Below are 27,350 nucleotides of genomic sequence, written 5' to 3' on the forward strand. Positions count from 1 at the left end.
CCAGATCCATGAGAGGAATCAGTACGAATGGCAACTATAGCTTTACAAAATGTATTTCTTAAATAATAAGGCTTAAAAGTTGAAATTACACTGTGATCCACATGTTGCAAAATGGACATTGTGTTAGCAGTCATGAAAACAACATGAATCTCATTGTACATCTCTCTCCATCAGAGCTCTTGGGTGATTGGGTGCATTGTCAATGAGCATTAATATTTTGAAAGGAATATTTTTTTTCTGAGAAGTAGGTCTAAACAGTGGGCTTAAAATATTCAGTAAACTATACTATGTAAGCATATATTCTGTCATCTAGGTTTTTTGGTTCCACTTACAGAGCAGAGGCAGAAGATTTAGCATATTTCTTAAGAGCCCCAGGGTTTCCCGAATGGTAAATGAGCATTGATTTCAACTTAAAGTCACCAGCCACATTGCCCCTAATAAGAGAGTCAGCCTGTCCTTTGAGATTTTTTTCTTTCTCTCTCTTTTTTTTTAGTTTATTTAAGTAAACTCTACCTCCAATATGGTGCTTAAACTCATGACTATGAGATCAAAAGTCACATGCTCTTTTGACTGAGCCAGCCAGGTACCCCATCCTTTGAAACTTTGAAGGCAGACATTGATTTCTTCTCTCAAAAAGCTATAAAAACAGCTATAAAAATCCTAGATGGCATTTTCTTTCAATATGAGGCTGTTTAATCTACGTGGAACATCTGTTGCTGAGGGTAGCCCCCTTGATGAATTCTCTTAGCTAGGTCTTGGGGATAACCTGCTATAGCTTCTCCATTAGCACTTCCCTCTTCACCTTGCACTTGTGTGTTATAGAGACAGCTTCTTCCCTTAAACCTCATGAACTAATCTCTGCTAGCTTCCAGCTCTTTTTCTTCAGCTTTCACACCTCTCAGCCTCGATAGAATTGGAGAGATGTATAGCCTTACTCTGTTTTAGCCCTTGGCTTAAGGGCCTGTTGTAGCTGATTTGATCTTCTATCCAGACTACTGAAACCTTCTCAGTATCAGCGGTAGGTCTGTTCGACTTTCTTATCATTCTTACGTTTGCTGGAGTAGCACTTTTAACTTCCAGAACTTTTTCTTTGCACGTATAACTTGGCTGACTGTTTGACACAAGAGGCCTTGCTTTTGGCCTGTGTCACCTTTGAACGTACCTTCTTCACGAAGCTTCATCATTTCTAGCTTTTGATTTAAAATGAAAGACGTGAACCTATTCCTTTCACTTGAACACTTAGAACCCATTGTAGAGCTATGAACTGCCTAATTTCAATATTGTTGTCTCAGGGAATAGCGAGGCAGAGGAGAGGGAGAGAAACGGGGAAACGGCCAGTCAGTGGAGTAGTTAGAATACACACAACACTTATCACTTACATTCACTGTCCTATATAGACACAGATCACGGCACCCCAGTACAATTACAATAATAAAATTAAGGATCGCTGGTCACGATCACCATAACTGTAACTATAGTAATAATGAAAATTTGAAACATTGTGAAAATTACCAGATGCGACACAGAGACACGAAGTGAGCCTATGCTGTTGGAAAAAATGGCTCCAATAGACTTGCTCAAGGCAGGATTGCCAGAACCTTCAATTTGTAAAAAATGCAATATCTGCAAAGTGCAATAAACAGGATATATCTGTATTTCCATCATCCCTACCAACAAATTACTATTAGCATGATATTAACTGAAGTAGTATTGGTCAAATTAGTGAATATTTCTGAATGAGAGCTGCAAAGACTTTTCTCACGATTATTTTTAGTCAGTATTATATATTCTCATTGGTTCTGATATTCAGCTTTACAGTTTTGGTTTTCTAAGGATTTCTCTTTTATTCAACTTATGCTATTGACAGTCTGCTCATTGTATGTCTTTGTTCTATTTGTTCCAGCACCAATGGCCACTCTGTCTCATGGGGAGAGAAAAGCAGGGTTCTTGCTACAAATTGAAAAAGGCAATTGCTTTTGTGATGCTGAGGCTATGTCTCATATTTTTTTTCTGACTTTTAAATGCACAAAGCTTGTATTTTCTCCTTAACTACTGTAACCATATTTCCTTAATCATGTTGGAATTGAACTTGGAGATCATTAAAATGTAATTCTGGGAAGGAATCATTATCAGTTTTCATGATGGCAAGAAAAATAAAGCTAGAGAAAGCAATTCATACTTCAGAGTATTTGAAATTATTTGAAATTTATTTTTACTGATTTCACCTTCACTATTCTGATCCAACAACATTGAGAAACAAAAATGTTCTTTACTGTTATGAATAATAGATGTCATAGAGGAAGTCGATAGGTTTTTCTTTTGACTCCATCTTATGTACCAAAAAATCAGTAGCGTAGATAGACAACACAACTCAAATGGATAATTATTACTCTTGAAATATATTGATGTAGAGTATTGGTAATGGAAAGAAAAACTGAACAAGGTTAACATTTTAATTTGTCACAAGAACGTAAGAAATTGTTCTTAAAATTTTATTCACAAAAATAAGAACATTTCAGATTTACCATTGCTTAATAGCACATGTAATTTCACTTCATAGGTTTCAAATTTGTGATACATTTATGAGGCTCTTCCTATGCTTTGATGTACAATTAGGTGTCATACTTGGGAGTGGATGGTAGGATCTGGTTTATGGCTTAGTGAAGACAAAGCATAAAGTCCAGCATAATTGGTAGGAAGAGTAATAGGGGGAATCCCTGGGGAATGTGACCTGGGCCATGCCAAGGGAGGCCTCAGGTTGGTAAAATTCTGTAATTTATCTGTGCTTTGGGCCTCTAGCTAGAGAGCCTGTGATGAGGACTGGAATATAGTAAATTATGCATTGAACCAATGTCTGTTCTAATTTAATGTTTACATTTGTGTGCATCTTGATCTGTTCTAGTCCAAGAAAATTGGATTTAAGGTGTGTGGTGTAAGCAGAATTAAATTGACCCCTAATGATCTATGTCCTTTTATTAATTCACTCCCTGTTAGTATGGGTGGAATCAGTGGGCATGAGGGGCTATCACTCTTGTGATTATGGTATATTATGTTATATAGCAAAAGTGAAGGGATTTTTGCAAATTTAGTAAACGTTTCCAGTCAATTGACTTTAAGTTAATCAAAGAACTATGATCTTTGGTGAGTCTGGCCTAATCAGGTGAGTCTCTAAAAGGAACTGGAGCCCTCCCTGAGATAATGAGATCCTCTTGCTGACTCTGAAGAAGCCAGCAGCCGTATTGTGAACTAACAACGGAGAGAAATGATCTCTAAGAGCCAAGGGCTTCAGTCTTAGATCTGTAAGGGACTGAATTCTACCAACAACCTAAAGATTACAAGGTCCAGATGAGAGCTCAGCCCAGCTCACACCTCGACTGCAGCCTTCTGAGGCTCTGATCAGACCTCCCAGTTAAGCCAAACCTGACCTACAGAAACCTCGAGACAACAAATGTGTGTTGTGCAAGTCCTTGTGTAAATGGTAATTTGTTACACTGTATGAGAAAACTAATAGGGGGTCTAAGTTAAAAAGAAACAAAAGGGATCTGTGTCTTTCCATCCGGATTGTCCATCAGCTTTCCTGGAAAATATTACTAAAAAAACAAAAACCAAACAAATAAAAAAACCACACACACACACAAACCACTCTTTGAGCCACTGGACTTAATCAAATCTTAAAATAGTTTCCCTTAATGAGGTTAGAAGGTAGGGAAACAGATAAATGAACATATGAAATTATCAGATGCCAAGTCGTTTTCAAAAACCTCCTTCCAAAAATCGTTTTTGCAACATCCAACACACAAAATTGCTAAAGAGCACTTTCGCATTAGCATTTGGAAAATATATTCATTAATTCTTGAGATAGCAATCATTTGAATGCAATAGAAATCAATTGTCACATTTCTAAGAGGAAACGGAGAGGTTAGGGAAGATTGAAATGACTCAGAAGATACATCGCTATTCTGTGAAGACTTGTAAATCAGCCCAGAAAAAAGTAACCCTTAACATTATCTCAATATCTCTTAACATTAAAGTATTTTTAAAAGCTGTATCTCTATCTCAAGAATAAATATTAATATAAACCTTCTGTGCTTTTAGTATCTATGAAAAGTAGATTTGCCTTAGCTTGGAAGAGACTACTTGAATAAATTTATAGGGAAACAACTTTAAAGAAAATAAATAAGTTGAAATGTAAAAATAAACACACAGCTCTAGCCGAGGAGGACAATGCTGCTGGAACTGGAATGTAATTCTTGAGCTTCTACAGAGCCTCGTCACAAGGTACCATGTCTGTCAAACAAGATCGATGTCTCTGATAGTAGCAAAGAGAAAATCAAGTTTTTTGGACTTTATAATTTTTACTTCCTTTCGTAATGAGAGCATAATTAAATGGGAAAGACTTAAGCAAACAGAGGAAGCCCATAAGAGTCTCTGAGAAAAACCACACTCAACATTAAGAAGCTTTCCAAGCTGTCTTATATTCAACAGCTTTTAGGCTTTCATGGAGTCATGCCTATGACTTATCAAAATAGTGCGCAATGTTGTAAACACAAATGAGGGAGTGTAGCTCTTATTCTCTATGCATACTCATTAAGTTATTTTTCAGGTTATGCAAATTGTCCTGGAGACTATCCCGAGGAAGTCCCAAGGTATACCCTGAATTACTCCATCATTAAAAGACTTCTCTTATGCTCTTTTGCCCCTCAAATTTTTTTAAAGATTTTATTTACTTATTTGACAGAAAGAGAAAGAGCACAAGCAGGGGGAGCAGCAGGCCGAGGGAGAAGCAGCCTCCCCACTGAGCAAGGAGCCCAGTGCAGGACTCAATCCCAAGATCCGGGAATCGTGATCTGAGCTGAAGGCAGACGCTTAACCAACTGAGCCACCCATGTGTCCCTTGCCCCTGAAATATTATTCCCTGTTCCAGCCTAAGACAGATTCTATTTTCAATTTGTACTCCCTTTTGAAACTCTATAAATAATGCATTTTGCAGAATTGATCTTCAGCCTAAGTCAGAACTGCTCAGAACACCATGGATATGAAAAGGGACACAAGAAGCACAAAGTGCACAAGTGTTAAAAATTCCTATCCATGAGCATTTACAGAGCAGCTAGCCTGAGCAGCACCCAGCACATCGTCAGTTCCAGGGATCCACTGAGTTCTGCAACACAGCAGCCCTGCGAAGTCCTGTATTGGTAGTAATACAGACGACGGTGGCACTCGTGATAATTACAATTAGAGAATATATAGTATAAAATAATAAGAGAACATAGTATAAAATTATTTTGAGGATTTGCTGAGTTGAGACGCGCAAAGTGACAAGGACAATGCCTGGCCTGTAGAAAGCATGCAACATGTCTTAACTCTTTAAATAAAAATAATAATCGCAAATAGACCTAAGTGCCATGCTCAAGTGCTCTGAAGTGTGAACTACTGGTCCTTAGTGAAGAAGAAATAAAAAACCTGTATTATATTCTTAGTAAAGCGGATCATGATCAAAGGACTAAAGTTTAGCCAAGGTCCCAATAGGTCAAACCAAAGTGGATACTTTGATACGAGCTGTGGAAAACAGAAAAACACTGTACATCTTTAAACTTACACAATTATATCTCAGTAAAACTGAGAGGGAGGGGAGTAGCTGTCTTTGACCGAAGGTCAGAAGCCACACGTTGAGAATGGCAAAATTGTTATATTGGCTTAGAGTTACTTCTTGCTCTATGGTTTTGCCAAAGGAGAATGAATTTCTCTCCAGTTTAATCCACTATATTTTTCTGATTGCTTTGTTGTGACATCTTAGCCCTCTAGCTAATACACTGATACTCTTTTTAATATAAAGAAGGCTTTTATTAGGTTCAAATATGTTTCCTTCTGGCTTTTTTTTTTTATTATTTCTCTAAATATACTAGAAGTATATTTTTCAAGGTCGACTCATTAGTTTTCCATTGCTTTGTAACTAATGTACACACATTTAGCAGCTTAAAATAATACCCATTTAACAGTTCCAGGTTCTGTAGGTCAGGAATCAGCTAGGCATGACTGGTCTGAATCTCACAAGGTCAAAATCAAGTTGTCAGCTGGGCCGAACTTGTATCTGTAGCTCAGGGTCCACTTCCAAGTTTATTCTTGGTATTAGCAGAATTCATTTCTTTGTGGCTATGGGAGTAAAGCCCCTGTTTTCTTGCTCTCTGTCAGTCAGGGTTTTCTTTGAGCTATTAGAAGCTAGCCTCAGGTCATGTGGCCCCCTTTATATTCAGTCCAGCAATAGGATGTCAAATACCCCTCATGCTTCAAATGTGACTTTCTGCTACCAAGTAGAGAAAACACTATGCTTTTAAAGGAAACTAGATGAGATTGGTTCTACCCTGACAGTCTCCCTTACCATGAACTCAAAGTCAACTGATAAGTAACCTTACTTACGTGTGCAGAATCCCTTTTGTCCTATAAACAGCATAATCACAGATAGGAGATCTCATCATATTCATAGTCAAGGGCTTGAGATGAGAAATCTTGGGGGTACGTTTCAGAACTCTTACTGCCCCAGAAGGGAAGACATTCACCACCAGCTTCCAGTAATGACTGTCTCATTATGTGCTGAGCAGACCATTAACATTGAATGAATTCTCATTATCTTAAATATGATAGTCTAGTGATGAATGTTGGCTGCCAAATCTATTTTATTTTTATACTAATATCAAAATAAGATAATATTGACATCAACAGGAGTCATGACAAAATCTGAATATACTTTGTATCCAATTATACTGTATCATATATAGCTTAGAAATCTAAATTTTAAAGGATGTAGTATAGACATGAAGATGAGAAGTATAAAAATTCACATTTGTTTTATATGCATTATTAACCTTTAGGTTGCCTTTGCCCAGATATTGCAGATGAGCTAGTCTTAAATTTAAAAATTACTTTGAGCAACTGAAGAAAACAATATACTTGCCTTTTTATAATTGGCCCTTCGAATACATCCTATTTTTTAGGTGTTGGTGTACTCTCTGATCAAAGACGGGTCTTTTGACATCAGACAGGGCAATCTTAATGATCTTAGTCTACTTATTCACTTGCTCTTCTATTTTAACTCGCTTAAGAAGAACTCCAAGGCCTTACCAAGGTTTTGTAAGGCCCCACACGATCTGTTGTCTCAATAAGCTCTGATTTCCTCTCCACCAGCTCACTTTCTTGGTCACTCACTCTAGAATCCTGGGCCTCCATACCTGCTGCTTCCTCTGCCTGAAATTCTTCCTTGTTCCTTTGGGTCCCTTTTCAAATATTTCCTTCCAGTGCAGGCTTTCTGTCTGCATCCCATCTAAACTAGGAGGCCCCTCTGATCACCATCCCCTACCCATGGCTTTATGTTGTTGCACAGACCGATCAGCACATAACATATTATCGGCCGCCTTATTAGCAGTTTACCTCCCCTAGAATGAAAGCTCCTTGGGAATAGAGACTTAGTTTTCTGCTCTACCAAATTCCCAATGCCTAGCACATCATAGGCCTGCAGTAAATATTGTTGAACACAGGAATGTATTTCAGAAAACGAAAAGTATACCAGCTGGGGAATTCATTCACTCTGCAAACTAGCTCAAATCTTTTATTAGGAAAAAGCCCTGCCTTCCTTTAAAAAGTAACAGAATATTAATGGGAATGGAAAAAATAGCAAGTTCGGCAAAAAGGCAGAAGCCAAGGAAAAGTGGATCACGGGGAAATGTAGTGATTAGGTTGGTTCTACAGTTTTTGTGAAACTTGCCAGTACAGGTCCTGGGCTTTTCCATACCCTGACAGAAAAAAGAAGGGAAGACGGTGCTGAGGATCGGAACAAGAATGCACAACAATTACCATCGTCCTGTGCCAGCCATCTTTGCCTCTGTTGGTGATGACATCCTTTAGCAGGATAATTGCAAGTTTTGAAGTCACTTGTCACTTTAAACACTTATTAACTGTTTTTAGAATAAGGGGTAAAAGTTTTTTCATTGTTCAAGTATTTTAGTTACGTTGTAGGTGTTAACATTTTGCTTTGCTTGTCTTTTTTACTTGCTTATAAAACTTATATAACCGTTGACCATATCAAATATGATAATTGAAGAAAAGCCTTTAATTGATAATCCAGGGATACGGAGGTAACCGTAATCATTCCTTTTAAACTTGTACTTTGAAAATCAGAAAATCTTCCCTTTTATTGTTTACCTGTAAAAGCATATCCTTTAAAAAATCTTTCTTTGAAAAATAATCAATGAGATTAGCTTATTGTATCTTTATTTTAATGACCTTAGAGTTATAATTATGCCAATGAAAAAGGCATTAGGGACTGCACATGCTTGGAGGGGGTATCTGTGAAACAGGGACTGGCTATTTTCTTGTCACTCAAAAGATTCAGAGGAAGCAGGTTAGCTCTATAACATACATTTTGTAACTTTTTATAATTTGGCCAAAATGAAATACTATTTCACACAGTGTGTGTGTTCAACAAATACTGAATTTAATTTTGAAGTGCTGAGCTGACGGTATTCTAACTACCTCTACATTCCATGACCATCTGTCAACTGTCAGTTTTGTAGCTGGGATTCTTGTTTTCAGGGAAAGACTGAACAAAGTCCCCTTCCAATTCTAAGACTTCATTTTCTATAAGACTATTATCATCACTCAGTTTTGAAGGGAAAACACTGCTGAATGGCAGTGATTTAACATAATAGAATCTTTTTTAAAAAATATGTATATATTTTAAAGATTTTATTTATTTATTTGACAGAGAGAGAGGGGGAAGCAGGTTCCCTGCTGAGCAGAGAGCCTGATGTGGGGCTTGATCCCAGGACCCTGAGACCAAGACCTGAGCCAAAGGCAGAGGCTTAACCCACTGAGCCACCCAGGTGCCCCAACATAATAGAATCTTATCTTGTGCTCTTATCATAGCCCAGTAGGGGTGAGCGTTGGAGACTGGGGCCTCAACTCTGCTCCACACAGTCATTAGGGAACTTTTCCCATCCAGTATTATTAATTCCCTTTGTAACCAAACCCAAGTTCATCTGCCTAATGCATGGCAGAGTCCATCGCTGAGACTGCAGATACACAGTAAGGAAGGAGTTTATTCCAGAGGCAGCCAAAGGAAGAGACAAGAGGACTCCACCTCCCTGAACGGGCTGGGAACAAGATTTTTATAATCCTAGGGGTTGAGATTACATACATATTGATGAAAAGGACAGAAAAACTTCTGACTATTCATGAGGGCAGATGGAGCATGTGCACTGAGCAAACATAGAGGAAATATATTCCATGTTCACTTTATGGTAGAGACAACAGCAGAATGGGTCAAAATTCAGCTCCTGTTGTGAGAAAGTTATCTTAGGTCAAGGGAAGGGGTTATGGGCATGCTCCGAGAGCTGGTATAAACTACAGTCTTAGGTTCATTATCTCAGGTAAGGAACTCAGGATCTTGCTTGTTCATAGGCTGGAATCTTATCAATTCAAGCTGACCTTGAGTCCAGGATTCTGCCGAGACAATTGGTGGGTTTGCTAATGGGGTCTGAAAAGACAAAATAGCTGATCAGGGAGAAACAGTTCTCTGAAAAATAAGCTTTATCTTTTCTGCTAGTTTCAATCTCATTAACCTCATGGGGCATGGTTTCAATCCCTCCTGAGTCGTGATCATTCCTCAGTCTTAAAGGAATTGAGATGACGACTTCTCTGGCTACTTCCTTATCTCCTTAGGTGAGGTAGGCTTTGGGTAAAGAGTGGTTTTTGCAAATCTCAGCTGGATGCAAAATTCCTTCAATTATTAACATGCCTATACGCAGGGCTAAGCAGAAGTTCCTAAGCTATAGATCACACCATCAAGAGGCAGAGAAGCAATATGGAGTCCGATATACTAAGTTTCTCCCTGAGAAACACCTTTTACTCCTTTTGGTCCTCAACCTTTTCTCTTCAGCCAGTGGATGAGAAAATAGAATAAGAGTCACACATGGGAGGTTTTTCCTATGCCAGGCTTCGAAGTGACACATCATCTTCTTGGCTTATATTCAACTGACCAAAATGAAGATACTCGTCCATTCCCAATTTTACAGGAGGCTGGGAACTATAGGCCAGCTTTGTGCTCAGGAAGAAGAAGAAAACATGTATATGGCCAAGAAGTAGCAGTCCTGGCTGCATTCCAGTTTTCTGGTCACCAGATATCAGATTCATGCTTCCTTCTGCACAAAGAAGACATTCACCCTTCCCCAAGGGAAACAGCCCAGAGTCCCTCCTTATGGTCACTGTGTCCAGCTCCAAGTGCAGGATCCCTGAATGAAAGGAAATCCTCATCAGATCCAAATGTGGCTCCTTGTAGCCCTTTGAAATATATATCTGCCTACCACCTCACCATAGACAACCAGCAGATAATGACCAAAATGAAGAGTATGGGAGAGACATAGCAGTTCCTTGTCCATAGCAATTCTGAAATCTCCATGGACAGACTTTATGAAGGCCACTTAGCTGGAGGGTAAGGAAGTTGCCAGAGTAGAATTCTACCATTTGGGGAGAATCTTTTTGTTGCTTGTTCTCTGTAACAACTGTCTCCACTACCTGAGAAGTTCTTTATCCTTGATAGCCATATCTGAAATTGATATGAAGTGGACTGATCATCCTGCTTCCTGCTGGTGCAAGATCAAGCAGCTCCACCAAGTTCTTTCTCTCAAAAACTTCGTGGTTTTCCAGGTGCTGACAACCACACCCAGTGTTCTTTCTTAGACTCCTCAGGCATGATTTATTTCTTTACCTCTCCCTTTTAACACAATGACATGTACCTTAAGGCTGTGGTGCTTGCATGGGAAAGCCAATCTAACATTTGCCTCTGGGCTGTGTTAATGAGCTTTTGTTGTTCAAAGGCTTTTTCAATATTCTTTTTCTATTTTTGGGGATCTAAAAAGAGCTTTTTCAGTTCTTCTCTTCACTTCCTTTCATTTCTACTCGTGAATCAGCCTATTTTCATCTGAACTCATCTCTTTCTTATGATTACTTACAAAAGCAATCACTCGTAGAAAATACACACCTGCATTCTGGCTCTTTCCAACAGTGTCCCCTCAAGGTTAGGTTCGATAGCAGGTAGTTTGCCTTGCCGGTCATCACAAGAACAGTTTTACCAAATGTTGACGGTGGCCTAACAAGACTCTTTAGCCTTTCAGTGTTACCTTGCTGTCTACCACCTAATCGCTAAGTCAATGTTATGTATTTTAGAGATTTTATTTTTAATGGCAGAGCCCATTCTTGTAATCAATTTTTGTATCAGTTAAGGTAAGTAGTGTTAGGACCTGTAAAAGATGAACACCCCAATCTCAGTGGTTTAACAAAATAAAAATTTATTTATCACTTCGTAGTCCATTGTAGTTGTTGGTAGTGCTTCTGTTTCATTCAGGAACTCCAGACTCTTTCTGTCTTGCAGTCCTGCCCTTATCTCTCCTGTGGTCCTGCTCTCTCAGGATTGGGAAAAAAGAGAGAAGGTTGCATATGGGAAGATGTCATGGGCTAGGCGACCACTTCAGTTCTCATTTCTTGGCCAGAACCCAGTCCTTAGTCCCATGGCCCCACCTAAAGAAAAATAGGAAAAAATGTAGTTTAGCTACTTACCTGTAAAGGAGAGGAAAACACAGATGTCAGTGAAAGGTAGCATTGTCAGCCATCATTTCTTTGTACAGAGAAAAATAATTTTTCTTCTAAGATTTTGCATGAAAATGTGGCACTGTTTACTATACAGTTTATCTATTTATTGGACATTTCATGTAATAATGGAAGACGTGTCACAAGCATATTCATTCACCTTTATTCCGGGACAATTTCTAGTTGATGGTTCTGAATAAATCCAAATCAATCTATCTATCAAATAAATAAACACTCTAAGCAGATGGCTACTAACACGAGATTGTCTAAAAGGACTTTGTAAAACTGGGACATCCTGACCATTTTTAGGAATTACAGCGCCTATCCATCGCCATCATGTGGGAAAGTGGCAATGGCAGAATCTTGCTGTGGTGGAAGTGGTGGCTCAGTGCTGGTTTGATATTAAACTTCTCATAGTTCAGATTCAGTATTTGAAAATAAAATCCGAATGAGACTCTTGGGATCCTAGTGAATAAGGGAGTGGGGAAGAGCAGGAAATAAAGGTTAGACAACTTACATACTGGTTCTCTTACTAGTTTCTCTGATTTTGACATGAGACAGACATTCCTTTATTCAGGTAAAATGAGCGTTGTCAGTCAAGCAACATTTCTTGATCACAGATGAAAACCCGGGAGTCCTGACTGACACCAGCCATCTTAGAAGTAAACAGGTCGGGTGCCTGGGTGGCTCAGCGGATTAAGCCTCTGCCTTCAGCTCAGGTCTTGATCTCAGGGTCCTGGGATCCAGCCCCACATCGGGCTCTCTGCTCAGCAGGGAGCCTGCTTCGCCCCCCCATCTCTGCCTGCTTCTCTGCCTACCTGTGATCTCTCTCTGTCAAATAAAAAAGTGAACAGGTCCTCCCAGGGACAAGTGCTGTTGCAGTGGATATTTGGGAAAAGAGAGGGGCCAAATAGTGTCCACATGATGGCAGGAAAGATGTCCACACAGCAGGGAGACTCACATCTGGTACCAGAAGAGGAATGAGGATGGTGAGGACTGTCAAATTCAAGGCAAAGGGAAAGTGATGAGGAAGGGCACAGACAGGCCTGGGAAAGAAGCTGTAAATTTGAGGTGCTGCGAGTTTTGTTCTGGCAAAACAGGAGTCTGGAGAAATTCACAGAGAAATGTTGGTATGACCTGCCGAGGAGTTTGAACTGTGTTCTGAAATCCATGAGAAAGCAATGAGGAAGTTAAAGCAAGGGAGTGACTGCAGACTGTTGTGTCAAAAAATAAAATCCGAGGCATAGGATCGTGGAGAGTGAGTTGGAGTGGGGAAGACGAGAAGCAGGGAGACAAGTAGGAGACCACTGACTTGTCTTTTTTCTCAAATTGAATTTGAGGATATGCCAAGGGATATATAATTCCATGGCCTGGCATCTGTGATGCATTTTAATCACATTGTAATATAGTTGTCTTGAAATTGATTCAGTTAATGATGGTAATCAATCAACAAGAGTCATAAAACTACTTACATTGCTTTTACTTATTATTTTGATTGATGGCAAAGATTCTGTTTTCTTCTCAGAGTTGCAGTAACTCTTTTCTTTTCTTTTTTTAGTGGCTATGTACTATGGACTCCAGTTATTTTAATGTCGTATTTTATGATACTTATATTTATTCATGCAGTGTTTATAATTATTTCTAGGCTATTTTTTCTTCTTAAAAAATCTGATAGAGTTGCTATATCTAACATAACTGGAAAGGAGAAATCTCAGAAAATAATAGTTATTTTTCTGTTGTGTGTTTATGTATTCTTAAATGATTAAGGAAAGTAGCTAGGTTGTAACTCTTATCTCAACTGAAATGAATTATTCAGCATGGGAAGTCAGAGATTTGATACCCATTTTGATATGTTTGTAGTTCTTTATTTCAGTTTTGTTATCTTCAGCTTTTCAAGTTGTGATGTAATTATATTACTTTGTCTCCGTATTGGATAAGATTAAGAATAATGGCTAAGTGTTATTCAATGTTTAGTTTGCGCCAGTAACTGTGCTAAGTACCTAATCCAAATTAAGTAATTAAACTCTGAAAATGACCTTCATGAGGTTTTAATACCATTTTCATTTTCCTCTGAGTTAAGTGACTTTTTGCAATTTATACAGCTAGTAAGTGCTGAAGCTGACATTAGAACCCAGGCTTTCTAAGTTGGAGGTCAAGCTCTCCACCACCACCCTATGTGGCACCGAACTACCTCTGCTGTAGATGGGAGTGAAAATAAGCTTTCATCCCCTTCAAAATATGTTAAGTAATTTTATGCTTTTTGATTAGATTTTTCTGTGGAGCACCATTGAACAATTTCCTTCTCTGCAGAGAACCCCCGTTTTAGGCATCTGAGTAATCCCCTTACTAAAGCCAATATATTAATGGTAATGTATGTTATTCATACAAGTCAACAAATATTTACTGATCAGTTAAGAACCTGGTAGGTTCATGGTGGGTTCTGGGATGCACAAGAATTCTTGCCCTCATGAGATTTTCTGTCAGATGAAGGCAAATGACACTAAATGAACCAGCTCCCCAATCACATTCACCCATGTTTGTCTAACTGCTATTCTGCCATGATTATGTTTCAGGATTAAAGATTGCCAAGTTCAGTCAGCTCTATGGCTTCCTAGTATAGAATCCAGTCTCTGAAGGGGGTCACCATATGGAAGGGTGGAGGTCAAAACTGATAGCTTGAGATAGGTGGGACATGTCAGTTGGTTGGAAAAGCTTATGGTAGGTAGACATCATGGTGTAGTGAAGTACATTTGGAATCTAGAATCAAAAAGATCCCATAATCAGGTCAAGCAGCCTAACCTCTCTGAACTAGTTTACTCATCTGTAATCTACTAAGAATATCAATTTATTAATATATTCAGCAAACATTTTTTGGATGCCTCCTGTGTGCTGGTTTAACTCACCTCACAGGGCTATAGTTATAACTAAATGAAATATTGTGTGAAAAGCCGCAGGCACCTAGTAAGTATTCAGGTAAGTTTGTTCCTTCCCACTTTGACCTTTATTCTTTTCTTGACTGGCTTTTACCTTCCAGTTCTGTAACTGAGAAGTCCCCATCTCGGGAATGGCCAGGCTGTGGGAAATGCGAGTTCATATCACCTGATATTATGAAACGGATTGAAGAGAACTCAAATAAGATTGATTAGCTGTACAAAGTCAAATAAATCATTCTAATAAGAAACATTTTCATCAAGAAGCAAAATCTATTTGGAAAGGTGTCTGAGAGTGCAAGCCAAACTTCTGGTAAAAAGAGACCCATGGGTACAGTGGCTTCAAAAAGATGTGTGGTCCCACATTGAGTCCAAAAAGGAGAGATCACAGGCTGATGAAAGGGCTTTGCCTGCATCCCTCGTGCTTCCTCTTCTGATTCAAAGCAACTGTTCTACCTTTCACCAGAAGATCCAGAAGTTTTGTTATGTCACTTCTGCTCCCATTTACTAGCAAGGACTTATCATGTGGCCACTCCCGTTGCTTGGAGGATAAGAAATTCTCTATTGAGGGGATCACATGTGCTGCTAAACTCACAGGAGTTCCATTACTAAAACAAAAATGAAAGAAATGGATGTCAGGGTTCAATCTGACAGAGAAGCCAACTTAGGATCAGAAGGCCCCATGGTAAGAGTATAAACTAATAAAAATATACCCAGTTTATGCAAAATCCCCTGGACAAGAGAAGCCTTGAGAAATGACCCTGAGCCTGAGTTCTGGGGCCTGGGTTGCCTACAGCAATGCTTGTGGGTGGGAAAGATGGAAGGAGACAGAGTCTCGGATGAATCAAGAGCCTGATTTGTCCATGACAAAGAGACCTCTGGCAGTACTTGGGGAAGAGATTTGAAGGGAAGCAGGGAGACCAGGCAGAAGTCTCTAAGAATAATCTAGATAAAGAATGGTGAGGCAATACTGGCAAAGATAATTTCAAGAGCTATTTTAAGAATTAGAACCAGAGCATTTAGGTGCATTTCTGAGGATGGACAGGTTAAACTGTGGTTGTAAGTCGAATTGTAATAATTAAAATTCACAAGATGTAGGCATCTGTGTTGGTTAAGGTAGGCTGAGCTGCTGCTATGAACACGTCCTTAAGATATTTAATGGCTCAACTGTAATAGAAGCTTATTCCTCACCCACATAATAGTCCAAGGCACGTGCCTCTGGTTGGCAGATGGCTCCCCTCTACGCAGTGATCCAGGAACTAAGGCTCCTTAACCTCAAGTCACTTTTAACTTGTTATATTTTAAGAACCACTTTTTATTCAGTGGCACATATAATAGAAATATTACTGTCATTCATACTGAATTTATAACAACTCTAAGTTGAAAGGAATAGAGCAAACTAAGAATATATAGAATATATTAGAGATTATGGAAATGCTCGTGAGGGGATCTTTCTGTGATATATATCTCTCTGTGAGATATCTTCTGACTTTTAGCAGCATTCCCTTGGGAGTTCCAGAAATTGAAAGATTTCTGCCAAGTTTCACCAGTTTCTACAGAAGATTTAACTTAGTTTTCCTGGAACCTTAGTGATAATTTCCTAGACATATATAATCAACATATGAGGTGCTGAACCATTTTTTAAAGTTACATTCTTTATTTACCTAAAAAGGAGGAAAACAATAAATTTTAGGAATACTTTCTGTATTAATTAAACAGGTCTTGGTGTTTGACATGGCGATTTTTAGTGTACTGGAAAATTCATTATGTGGAATGGTTTGTTCTCTGTCAATGACATGTAAGTGAAATCTCGTTAGAGATCCTTTACTCTCCTCAGAGAAATTTGGGAAATTCTCTCACTTTAAAGATCAGAAAACTATAGACAAGAGAGTTTAAGTGACCTTGCTAAGACCACACTGCCTATAAAAAGCAAAACTGACTGTAGCGGATATTCTTTCCAAGATAGGATTAATCCAAGTGGAGTCACAGAATTGGAAAGAAAGGAAGGGAAGGGAAGGGGAGAGGAGGGGAGGGGAGAAATTCCAGTCAGTGGAGTTAACTACATTCAAAGTGACCCACAGGTAGAAGGGGCTGAAGACTAAGAAAAGCCCATTGGACTTGGTGGTTAAAGTTATGGGTGACAATCAAGGAAACAATTTCAGAGAAGTATTAGGATAACCAGAAGAAAAAAAGATTGAGAAGAACATAGAAACTTAAGGTTATAATTTTTTAATCTTCTGATTTTTTTAAATAAGAAAGTTAAAGTACTTAAATTTTTAAAAATTTCCTTCTATTTGAGTTTTTAGGGAGTTTTGATGGCTGAATAAACATAATAATATATTCTAGCACAATTCCAGGGAAAACTGTTTCCTTCTGGGAGAAAAAAGAAATTGTGGATGGTGAAGAATATCTATTGTATCTAGCCAGTGCATTAATTACTGGTCAGAGACGGAGCTTCCAGAAGCAGAGGAAGAAAAGCCCCTAGAAAAAAATGACATCTAGGACACTCCTCTATTGTGGTTATCACAAATTAATATGTAATTTCTATTTATATAATTTATATTCAAAATTAAATCATATTTATCCAAAGCAGTGTGGGGAAAAAAATATAATGAGCACTGCCCTTCCATATTTTAGTCTACCTATACTCCTAGACATTATCGGGAAATCATATGAAGATACCCTCTGTAATTTGTGCCACATATGAGAGGGAATTGAGCAAGCTGTATTTATCCCAAATATGAATGTAGAGTTTTTTCTCACATACCCTGAGCTCTGCATTGACAAGAGAAAAACAAGCCAAAAAATTACTCATATAAATCAATAGCCTATTCCTGTCACATATGCCTTCTGTCTATAGCGTGTCTGGAAGTACCTTCTACTCTTCAAAGGAAGAAATTTACTAGTTCAGCCCTGTGCTGTGTTGCATCACAGTATTATTTTTAATTTATATATGTCCCATATCATGTAATTTCATTAGCCATAAATTTCAAATTCATTGGACTATTCATAGTACTCATTATGAAAAGATGTTAGTTTATTCTTACTTTATTGTAGTATGTCATATGCTGTTAGAAACCTCACACATTTGAATTTTAATATTTTTATTTATTTTGCCCTATATAGTATATCAATTGTAGGGCATTCCAAATCTCCAACAGAAAATGAAGGAATGGGAGAGCCTAGGGAGATCATTTTAATACATAAATAAGAATCTCTACTTTGTAGATTTTTAAATTATTAACAAATGTACACAAAGACATAACCTATTGCTCTGAATATGCTTTAAAGATTACTTTTACAGGCATCTTCCAAGTGTGAAGGACATTGTTATACAATACACACTTTCTTTGTTGCATTTGGACAGGAAAGATGGCCAGCTTAAAATATTTGTAGAAAAACTAGTACCTTCAGGAAGGTCCAAAGTAAATTTAAATTGTTTTTAACTGTCTACACTCAATATTTACACTTACCTTTCTCTATTGTCCTGTTTTGCTCTTCTCTTCCTCCCCACTTCCTTTTCTTTCCCTACTTCCAATATGAGACCGAGTTTCAATTTGGCATTGTTTTTGACTAGGGGGTAGCATTATCGAATGTCTAGAGGTTCCCAAAACAGAAGTAGCTGTTTCTGTTTCTTTACATACTAGGTTTGAGATAAGATTGATTTAAACTTGTTAACCAGGAGGCTCATTTATTCTACGGAGAGAAACCATTTATTTACCCTGAAATAGCTTAAATACTGTTTTTAAGGGAAGAGAGGCTGCCATCTTGTGAAAACTGTGTTTATTGCATGCAAAAGTGGACCCATTCAATAAGTTTTCTGTGTTCTACTTAAATTACACTAAAGGCTAAACAATCACACAGTAGTACGTTGAAGTGCTCATCAGGGACCTGACTCCAAAAAAAAAAAAGAAAGAAAGAAAGAAAGAAAATATTGCACTGTGTTCCTTTACTACCTGAGAAAACATCTTACATACCATCTAAATCATCTTTTTGAAACAATTTGATTCTAAGGTTCAGAAACAATTACTAATCCCTACATCTAGAATACTCTTCAATTTTTAAAGCATAGAATTTATAATTATAAAATAAGAGGATTAATGTTGAAAAATAAATTCTGAAGGTAACACTATCTGATAAAGTGCACCTGTGAAGAAGTTTGCTCTTGAATATGACGTTAATAACAATAAAACCAGAATTTTATTTTAGGGCTAACACATCTTACTTTCTTCTCCCATACTTAGTTTCCCTGTTTTCATTTCTTTAGTGCCATAGAAAATGTTTTAATGAGCGTCCTGGCCCAGCTAATAACAGCAAAGCACAGGTGGCTTAAAAAATGCTTGAAAACCACAAAGTGTGTGCGTAGTAGAGAGGCCCTCATTTTGAACAGAACCACAGACCTCACAATTTGATAAGTGCTAGTGCCATCTTGTGGTTGAATGCAATATTGCAACAAAGCACTAACCCATGAATTTAAGGAATTCTGTGGCCAATCATATTCAGAAAACACTGGTTTAGAACAAAATTAAATAGGTTCATTTTCTATCACCTTTAAATAAGTGAGTATACACCATGATTGTCCAAGAAGGGTTATGACATTCAGCATTTTCCAGATTCTTTGACCATGGGGCATATTTTTCTTGAGTGCATCTTCTCTTTTCTTTTTTTTCCCCCCTTTTCTGTTCTTTTCTTTTCAAGAGAGAGCACCTAGTGTAGCAATTAATTTAAGCCCCAACATCCTCACTGTGTGACTTTGGAAAATTTGCTCAACCTGTTGCTGTAGTTTCTGCAACCATCACCTCAAGATAGCACCAGAAGTCATCTCTCAGGCTTGTTAGGTGGTGGTAAGAGTTCAGCACGTGTTAGCTCGAGTGGTCTAGGTTTCTTTTTGTGATTTAAGGTCTATCACTGAGCCCTTAGAACCACTCAGCAGGATTCTGGGACCTGGGTGTATCTAACTCAGAGGGAATTTTGACAGTTAGCTCATAGAGCAGGTGAAGAAAATATTTCTGGGAAGGAGCAAGAAAGAGCCAGACTGCTTCTCAAAAGTATTTGCATTTGTATGTATGGGCTTCTGTGCTGAATTACTAGAAGTTTTGTCCTTTTACAGAATAGCTAAACCAAATGGAGTGAGACACTATTTAGAGACACAAGGCCAAGTTTCTTGAAATCACTTTTCTTGCAAAAGAGTTATTCTTTTTGAACAACAGAAATTGAGCATTGTTGCATCCTGAAACAAGTGTTCCTTGATGACGTGCCAGAAAAAGCACTAACCGGACTTGTCTCCAGATGTGACTTCTCATCTGACTTAGAATAAACACCTGTCCTGGTTTCCTCATCTATAAAATGGAGACAATAGGAGACTCACAGAGACATAGGGTGGTTAGACAGATAATGAGTGTGAGTGTTCTAGAGATCAGAGGAGGCTACTTGTTCATACTAGTATTATTTACAGTATTTACTGATTATTCAACATCTTTCCATGATAATTCTCTGATGGTATTTTAGAGTACAAGTGGGAAAATATGGAAGTTTGGGCTTCCTCAAAGCTAAGTAGAAGGAACATTGCATCTGGAGTCTGAAAGTCTAAGTTTGCTTCTTTTTTGTTTTTTAATTAATTTATTTATTTTAATAAACATATAATGTATTTTTATCCCCAGGGGTACAGGTCTGTGAATCTCCAAGTTTACACCTTTCACAGCACTCATCATAGCCCATACCCTCCCCAATGTCCATATCCCCACCACCCTCTCCCATCCCCCCTCCCCCCAGCAACCCTCAGTCTGTTTTTTGAGATTGGGTCTTTTATGGTTTGTCTCCTTCCCGATCCCATCTTCTTTCATTTTTTCTTTTCCTACCTCCCCCCAACCCCCCCACATTGCATCTCCACTTCCTCATATCAAAGAGATCATATGATAGTTGTCTTTCTCCGATTGACTTATTTCGCTAAGCATAATACCCTCTAGTTCCATCTACGTCGTCACAAATGGCAAGATCTCATGTCTTTTGATGGCTGCATAGTATTCCATTGTGTATATATACTACATCTTCTTTATCCATTCATCTGTGGATGGACATCTAGGTTCTTTCCATAGTTTGGCTATTGTGGACATTGCTGCTATAAACATTCAGGTGCATGTGCCCCTTTGGAGCACCACATTTGTATCTTTAGGATATATACCCAGTAGTGCAATCGCTGGGTCATAGGGTAGCTCTATTTTCAGTTTTTTGAGGAAACTCCACACTGTTTTCCAGAGTGGTTGCACCAGCTTGCATTCCCACCAACAGTGTAGGAGGGTTCCCCTCTCTCCGCATCCTCGCCAGCATCTGTCATTTCCTGACTTGTTAATTTTAGCCATTCTGACTGGTGTGAGGTGCAATCTCATTGTAGTTTTGATTTGTATTTCCCTGATGCCGAGTGATGTGGAGCATTTTTTCATGTGTCTGTTGGCCATCTGGATGTCTTCTTTGCAGAAATGTCTGTTCATGTCCTCTGCCCATTTCTTGATTGGATTATTTGTTCTCTGGGTGTTGAGTTTGCTAAGCTCTTTATAGATTTTGGATATTAGCCCTTTATCTGATATGTCGTTTGCAAATATCTTCTCCCATTCTGTCAGTTGTCTTTTGGTCTTGTTAACTGTTTCCTTTGCTGTGCAAAATCTTTGATATTGATGAAATCCCAATAGTTCATTTTTGCCCTTGCTTCTGTTGCCTTTGGCGATGTTCCTAGGAAGAAGTTGCTGTGGTTGAGGTCAAAGAGGTTGCTGCCTGCATTCTCCTCAAGGATTTTGATGGATTCCTTTCTCACATTGAGGTCCTTCATCCATTTTGAGTCTATTTTCATGTGTGGTGTAAGGAAATAGTCCAATTTCATTTTTCTGCATGTGGCTGTCCAATTTTCCCAGCACCATTTGTTGAAGAGGCTGTCATTTTTCCATTGGACATTCCTTCCTCTGTCGAAGATTAGTTGACCATAGAGTTGAGGGTCTATTTCTGGGCTCTCTATTCTGTTCCATTGATCTATATGTCTGTTTTTATGCCAGTACCATACTGTCTTGATGATGACAGCTTTGTAATAGAGCTTGAAGTCTGGAATTGTGATGCCACCGACTTTGGCTTTCTTTTTCAATATTCTTTTCGCTATTCAAGGTCTTTTCTGGTTCCATATAAATTTTAGGATTATTTGTTCTATTTCTTTGAAAAAAATGGATGGGATTTTGATATGGATTGCATTAAATGCATAGATTGCTTTAGGTAGAATAGACATTTTCACAATATTTGTTCTTCTAATCCATGAGCATGGAACATTTTTCCATTTCTTTGTGTCTTCCTCAATTTCTTTCATGAGTACTTTATAGTTTTCTGAGCATAGATTCTTTGCCTCTTTGGTTAGATTTATTCCTAGGTATCTTGTGGTTTTGGGTGCAATTGTAAATGGGACTGACTCCTCAATTTCTCTTTCTTCTGTCTTGTTTGTTAGTGTAAAGAAATGCAACTGATTTCTGTGCATTGACTTTATATCCTGACACTTTACTGAATTCCTGTACAAGTTCTAGCAGTTTTACAGACCAATATCCTTGAAGAACACAGATGCGAAAATTCTCACCAAAATACTGGCCAATAGGATCTAACAGTACATTAAAAGGATTATTCACCACGACCAAGTGGGATTTATTCCAGGGCTGCAAGGTTGGTTCAACATCCGCAAATCCATCAATGTGATACAATACATTAATAAAAGAAAGAATAAGAATAAGAACGATATGATACTCTCAATAGATGCTGAAAAAACATTTGACAAAGTGCAGCATCCCTTCCTGATTAAAACTCTTCAAAGTGTAGGGATAGAGGGCACATACCTCAATATTATCAAAGCCATCTATGAAAAACCCACTGCAAATATCATTCTCAATGGAGAAAAACTGAAAGCTTTTCTGCTAAGGTCAGGAACATGGCAAGGATGTCCGTTATCACCACTGCTGTTCAACATAGTACTAGAAGTCCTAGCCTCAGCAATCAGACAACAAAAAGAAATTAAAGGCATCCAAATCAGCAAAGAAGAAGTCAAACTATCACTCTTTGCGGATGATATGATACTACATGTGAAAAACCCAAAAGGCTCCACTCCAAAACTGCTAAGTTTGCTTCTATCCTGTTACTTTCCTGGCTTATTTGTCATGTGATTTGTGGCAAGTCACACTGAATCTCATATTTTTTTCTCACTTTCAATATAGGTTGATCGGGTATGCCCTTATCAATATCTCAGAGGATGCATTTAACAGTACTCTGTACACTATAAACTCTGTAGTCGTTCATTGACTCATCTATTTAACAAATACTTTCCGAGTGCCTCCTCCACTCCAGACACTTGGCCTTAATGGGGGTCATAGCCAGTGGGGAAATTCACACAATAAACAGGTAGACATACAAATCAACCTGTAAGTAACGTGATGATTAGTGGTACTAAGCAAAGAGCAAATGCCAAGAGGAAGTAATGATGAGACCTAATTCAAATTGGGAGGTTAAGAAGGGCATCCCTGAGCAAATTATATTTAAACTAAGACCAGGAGGATAATAAAATGTCAGCCAGGCAAAAGGGGAAGAGAATGGGAGGGAGGGACTTTTCAAGCAGAGAGTCCAGCTAGAACGTGCAAAAACTGGAAGTGGAAAATAACTTCCAGTAACAGGCTAGCTGGAACATGCCAAGGGGCCAAACCTGGCATTGGAGAAATGGCAGGTCCTGTTTGCCAAGTTACAGGGTTTGAATTTTCTTGTAGATGTAGTTGAAAGCTGTTGAGATGTGTTAAGCAAAGAAGGGGGAAGATTAAATTTGCATTTTTAAAAGGTCAGTCTGTCTGCCATATAGTGAATTAATGGAGGAGGACACAGAAGATGTGGAGAGCCCAATTAGGAGGCTATTATTAGAGTAGAACGGCAAAGAAATCATGGAGGCTTAACTAGGTTGGAGACAGAGAAGATGGATAAGGTGTATTTCGGAATTTATCAGACTTAATGGTGTCCTGTGAGCAACGCATGGAGAAGAAGAAAGTTTTGAGAGCACTTTCCAGGTGTCATGCATGAGCAACTGTCAGATGTTGAAGTCATTCATTGACTGATGTGACAAAACCCGAGGGAGGAGCAGGCTTAGCAAGAAAGAGGATTGAAACTTAAGTTTTGGACATTGTGGACGCTGGAATGTCTATAGATATCCACGTGGGGGGAACAAAAGTCAGCAGGAACAGAGGTCTGCCACCCACGCTAATAAGTCATTAATGTATCCAATTATTCACCAGATGTTTATTGAGGACCAATGATATGTCTGATTCTGTACTAAGTGCTGGAGATATTTTTTTAAAAAGATGACCCAAATGGCTCTGATATTATGGAGATTACATTTTAGCCATTGGTAATAGTTACATAGATGAATTTCAAAATCAAAGAGAAAACTTGATCTAGGGCATGACTGAGAAATTTCAAATAGGTACATGGATTTTAATAACCTCCAGATTTGTGCTATAAAACCCTCAATGCCCAGGGTCCTCAGCCCATAGCTGGGAACCACTGTGTTAAAAACAGTAATTTTTAACATTTCCATTGCACTGCTGCTCCCAAAAGAATGTATTCATTATAATGGACAACCATATAATAGCCTCTATTTATATTTATAAAAATTTTAAAGTTTGTACCATGATGATAAAATCAAACATTCAAGATGGGAGTTTCACAATGAGAAACTGGCATCGTTATTTTAATATACCCAGATGTAGCCATACAAAGAGCAAGGTATTATGTTTACTTCAGAAGTGTGGAGGGTTTTGACAGAGCCCCCAAAAGATTAAATAAGAAAAACAAGATCCTATATGGCAGTCCTTGTACGTTGCGTCGATATCTCTGTGTCAGGACAGTGAGTGGAGTGTTGAGAAGTGATATGAATAGAGAGCTTAAGTATATCAGCGTCATAATTGTAATGCCTAACATTTATATCATGCTTTACAGTTTATAGACCTCCACTCACATTCTTCTTTAACTCACACTGACCGTAGTTATCATCCATAGCTTCAGTTTAGACAGCAAAGAAAGAATTAAACAAAATCTTTTTTTAAAGATTTTATTTATTTATGAGAGAGAGAGAGCATGAGTGGGGGGCAGAGGGACAAGCAGGCTCCCCACTGAGCCAGGAGACGGATGCGGGGCTAGATCCTAGGACCCTAGGATCATGACCTGAGCTGAAGGCAGATGCTTAACCAACTGAACCACCCAGGTGCCCCAACAAAATCTTATTATAAGGGAGTCAGGCATTGTATAAAGAATTATTTCCTGGGGATGAATGTTGCCACACTGGGATGACTTACTTGGGGATGTCTCTGATTCACCTTCTCTAGGAATCGTTAATAATAGCATGCACTCATTAGATCAATTGGCCTCATTCGTCAGACACAAGGAGAAATGATGTGGTATCTATGGAAGTATGACAAAGGCCTTCCCCCTTGCAGGTGCAGTAGAAAAGTTAGAGTTAGAGTCAGACAAGCTTGGTTGGCATTTGAACTGCATCTCCTGTGAGCTGTGTATCGTGAGCAACTTACTTGACAGCTCTGATTTTCTTTATCATCATAAGGAGCTTGGGAGGTATGAAGGGATAATATGAAGTTTGCAGATTACTTAGTAAATAGTTATCCCCTTCCCCTCATGCCTTCCTCTGAGACCTCCATCCTTTCCTCGAGTTCTAAAATTGCAAATTCTCAACTAGAGAGAGTATGGGACCAAGGATGAAATGAAAGCCCGTCGAGATCATGGATCATCTTTTTATAGTTGACTGGATGATACCAAGAGAAATGTCAGATTAATCTCTATCATTTATAATATGAATTAAATTTACATATGCAGTATGCAATAGAGGTTTTTAAATACTGGGACAGAGTTACCGTATTAAGATCAGCAGATACAATAATAATGATTACTATTATTATCACTTAGATATAATGATTATTATTAATATTTACAGTCACTTTAAAATTTAAGGAAAATTTTGGGAAAAAACACTTAACTTTTATTTTCCCATGTGATAAGCTTTATTTGATTTTGATTCCTTTAAATACTTCCTGTTGTTTAAATGAGCTATTATCTTGCTTCCCAGCAAATACTGTGACTAACATGAATCAATCTCTCTCTTTAACAGGGACAAGTGATCCATACGTGAAGTTTAAAATTGGAGGAAAAGAAGTTTTTAGAAGTAAAATAATACACAAGAACCTCAATCCTGTGTGGGAGGAGAAAGCCTGCATTTTTGTTGAACATCTGAGGGAACCTTTGTATATCAAGGTGAGCCAGTTATGTTTTCCTCTAATGCAATGACCTAAGATGCCCTGTTTAGTGGTTTTCTATCATGTCTCCCTGTCTCATGAGATTTTTGACCAGAGATAAATTCTGTTGTGCACAACTCTAGTTGGTGGATGGTGTGACAGAGAGGAGACCAAGGGGAGGGGAAGCTCGGGAGCATTTCTCTTCGGCACACTTCTATTGCTGGTCATTTAGGAGGATTATGAAGTCTGTCTTCTCCTGTTAACTGACTTAGTGCTCTCTAAAACAAGTCTCCGTGAAATACGCTGTTCAAGAATTCTGTCAGGATTCTGCCATTACTGGTTGCAAAAATTAATATTTTCCTTGGAAAATGAGGAGGCTACAGGTAAAAGTGGGGGGTGGATTTCCTGTCTCTGTTATATTACCAAAAATGAAGGGAGAAAAAGTCTCTCTTCTCATTTGATGTAGTTTTTTTTAAAAAGAGAAGTACTTAAGGAGATCATTGCAACTGTAAAACCTTGTTTTATTTCCCAATCTAAATTCTCTTTAACCCGTATTTCTAGATACTTTTTTCTGTATCTAATTCATATCTCCACAGATGCTCCTATTGTCTGACTATCCATTCAGTGCCTAAACTTTTTTCTACTTTTACCATAAAAACCACACGCCTCCTTCTTTTTTCTGTATCATCACAACTGGCACATGAACCAAAAATCTCTTATAATTAAGCAGTCTCTACTCATCCTCCTTCCCCTCCACTCTTCATTTATAGTGCCTCCAGATGTTTCTCTTTTCCACAGAAAGAAAAAGTAATAATCAAATTTTTATTAAAATCATAGCAGAACTGGCTGGCCCAAAGGTAGTGAGTTATCTCAATTGATTGTTCATAGTTACAGAATGAACTCCTTATTCCACTCTTTCCCCCTTCTCACTACTGCACTTGACTGGTCTTAAAAAAAAAAAAAAAATCATACCAAAACAGTATAAGATTGATGAAAAGAGAATTTCCTAGGTACAGAGTTGATAAGTTTCTAGAAGTCACTATAGGGAAATAGATCTGTATTTGCATAAAAATAGTCTCAAGAGGACATTGGCTAAAGAAAATCAATTAAATAGAATCCATGAACTATCTTTTAATATGTGATGTATGATGGCATAAGAATTATGAATGTGGGAATATTCAAGCCAACTCTCCTCCCACCAAAGGGGAGCTCTTCTGGGTTGGAGATTTTTTTTCCCTGCTCCCCACTTCCAGAGAGAAAGAAATATGTGCATGAGATAAAAGAAAATAACTTCATAATAAAGAACTGAGATAGAAGATGAAAAAGGAATTGGGAAAAAAAAAAAGACAAGTGGGATGTAAAGGAAATTTTATTTCCAGGGAGGTTTGGAAGAGATGAGTTAGAGCAGCTACAGCCACGGGGACGATGGACAGGAGAGGAAAGAAAGCAGGTGTTAGGGGCACCTGGGTGGCTCAGTGGGTTAAAC

The 27,350-nt window shown here is 38.3% G+C and overlaps 1 protein-coding gene across 1 annotated transcript in view; it reads left to right on the forward strand.

The window, feature by feature from the left end:
• The window catches only part of MCTP1 (multiple C2 and transmembrane domain containing 1), a gene marked incomplete at its 5' end in the record, with an annotated part of 508,994 nt that overhangs the window by 246,965 nt on the left and 234,679 nt on the right, over window positions 1–27,350 (forward strand). The window contains one exon of the mRNA XM_080804324.1: window positions 25,741–25,883. Coding sequence (XP_080660450.1) covers window positions 25,741–25,883 — 143 coding nt within the window. The remainder of the gene's footprint in view (window positions 1–25,740; window positions 25,884–27,350) is intronic.

The sequence above is a fragment of the Martes martes genome (assembly GCF_963455335.1).
Source record: "Martes martes genome assembly, chromosome: 5".
NCBI classification, from domain to species: domain Eukaryota; kingdom Metazoa; phylum Chordata; class Mammalia; order Carnivora; family Mustelidae; genus Martes; species Martes martes.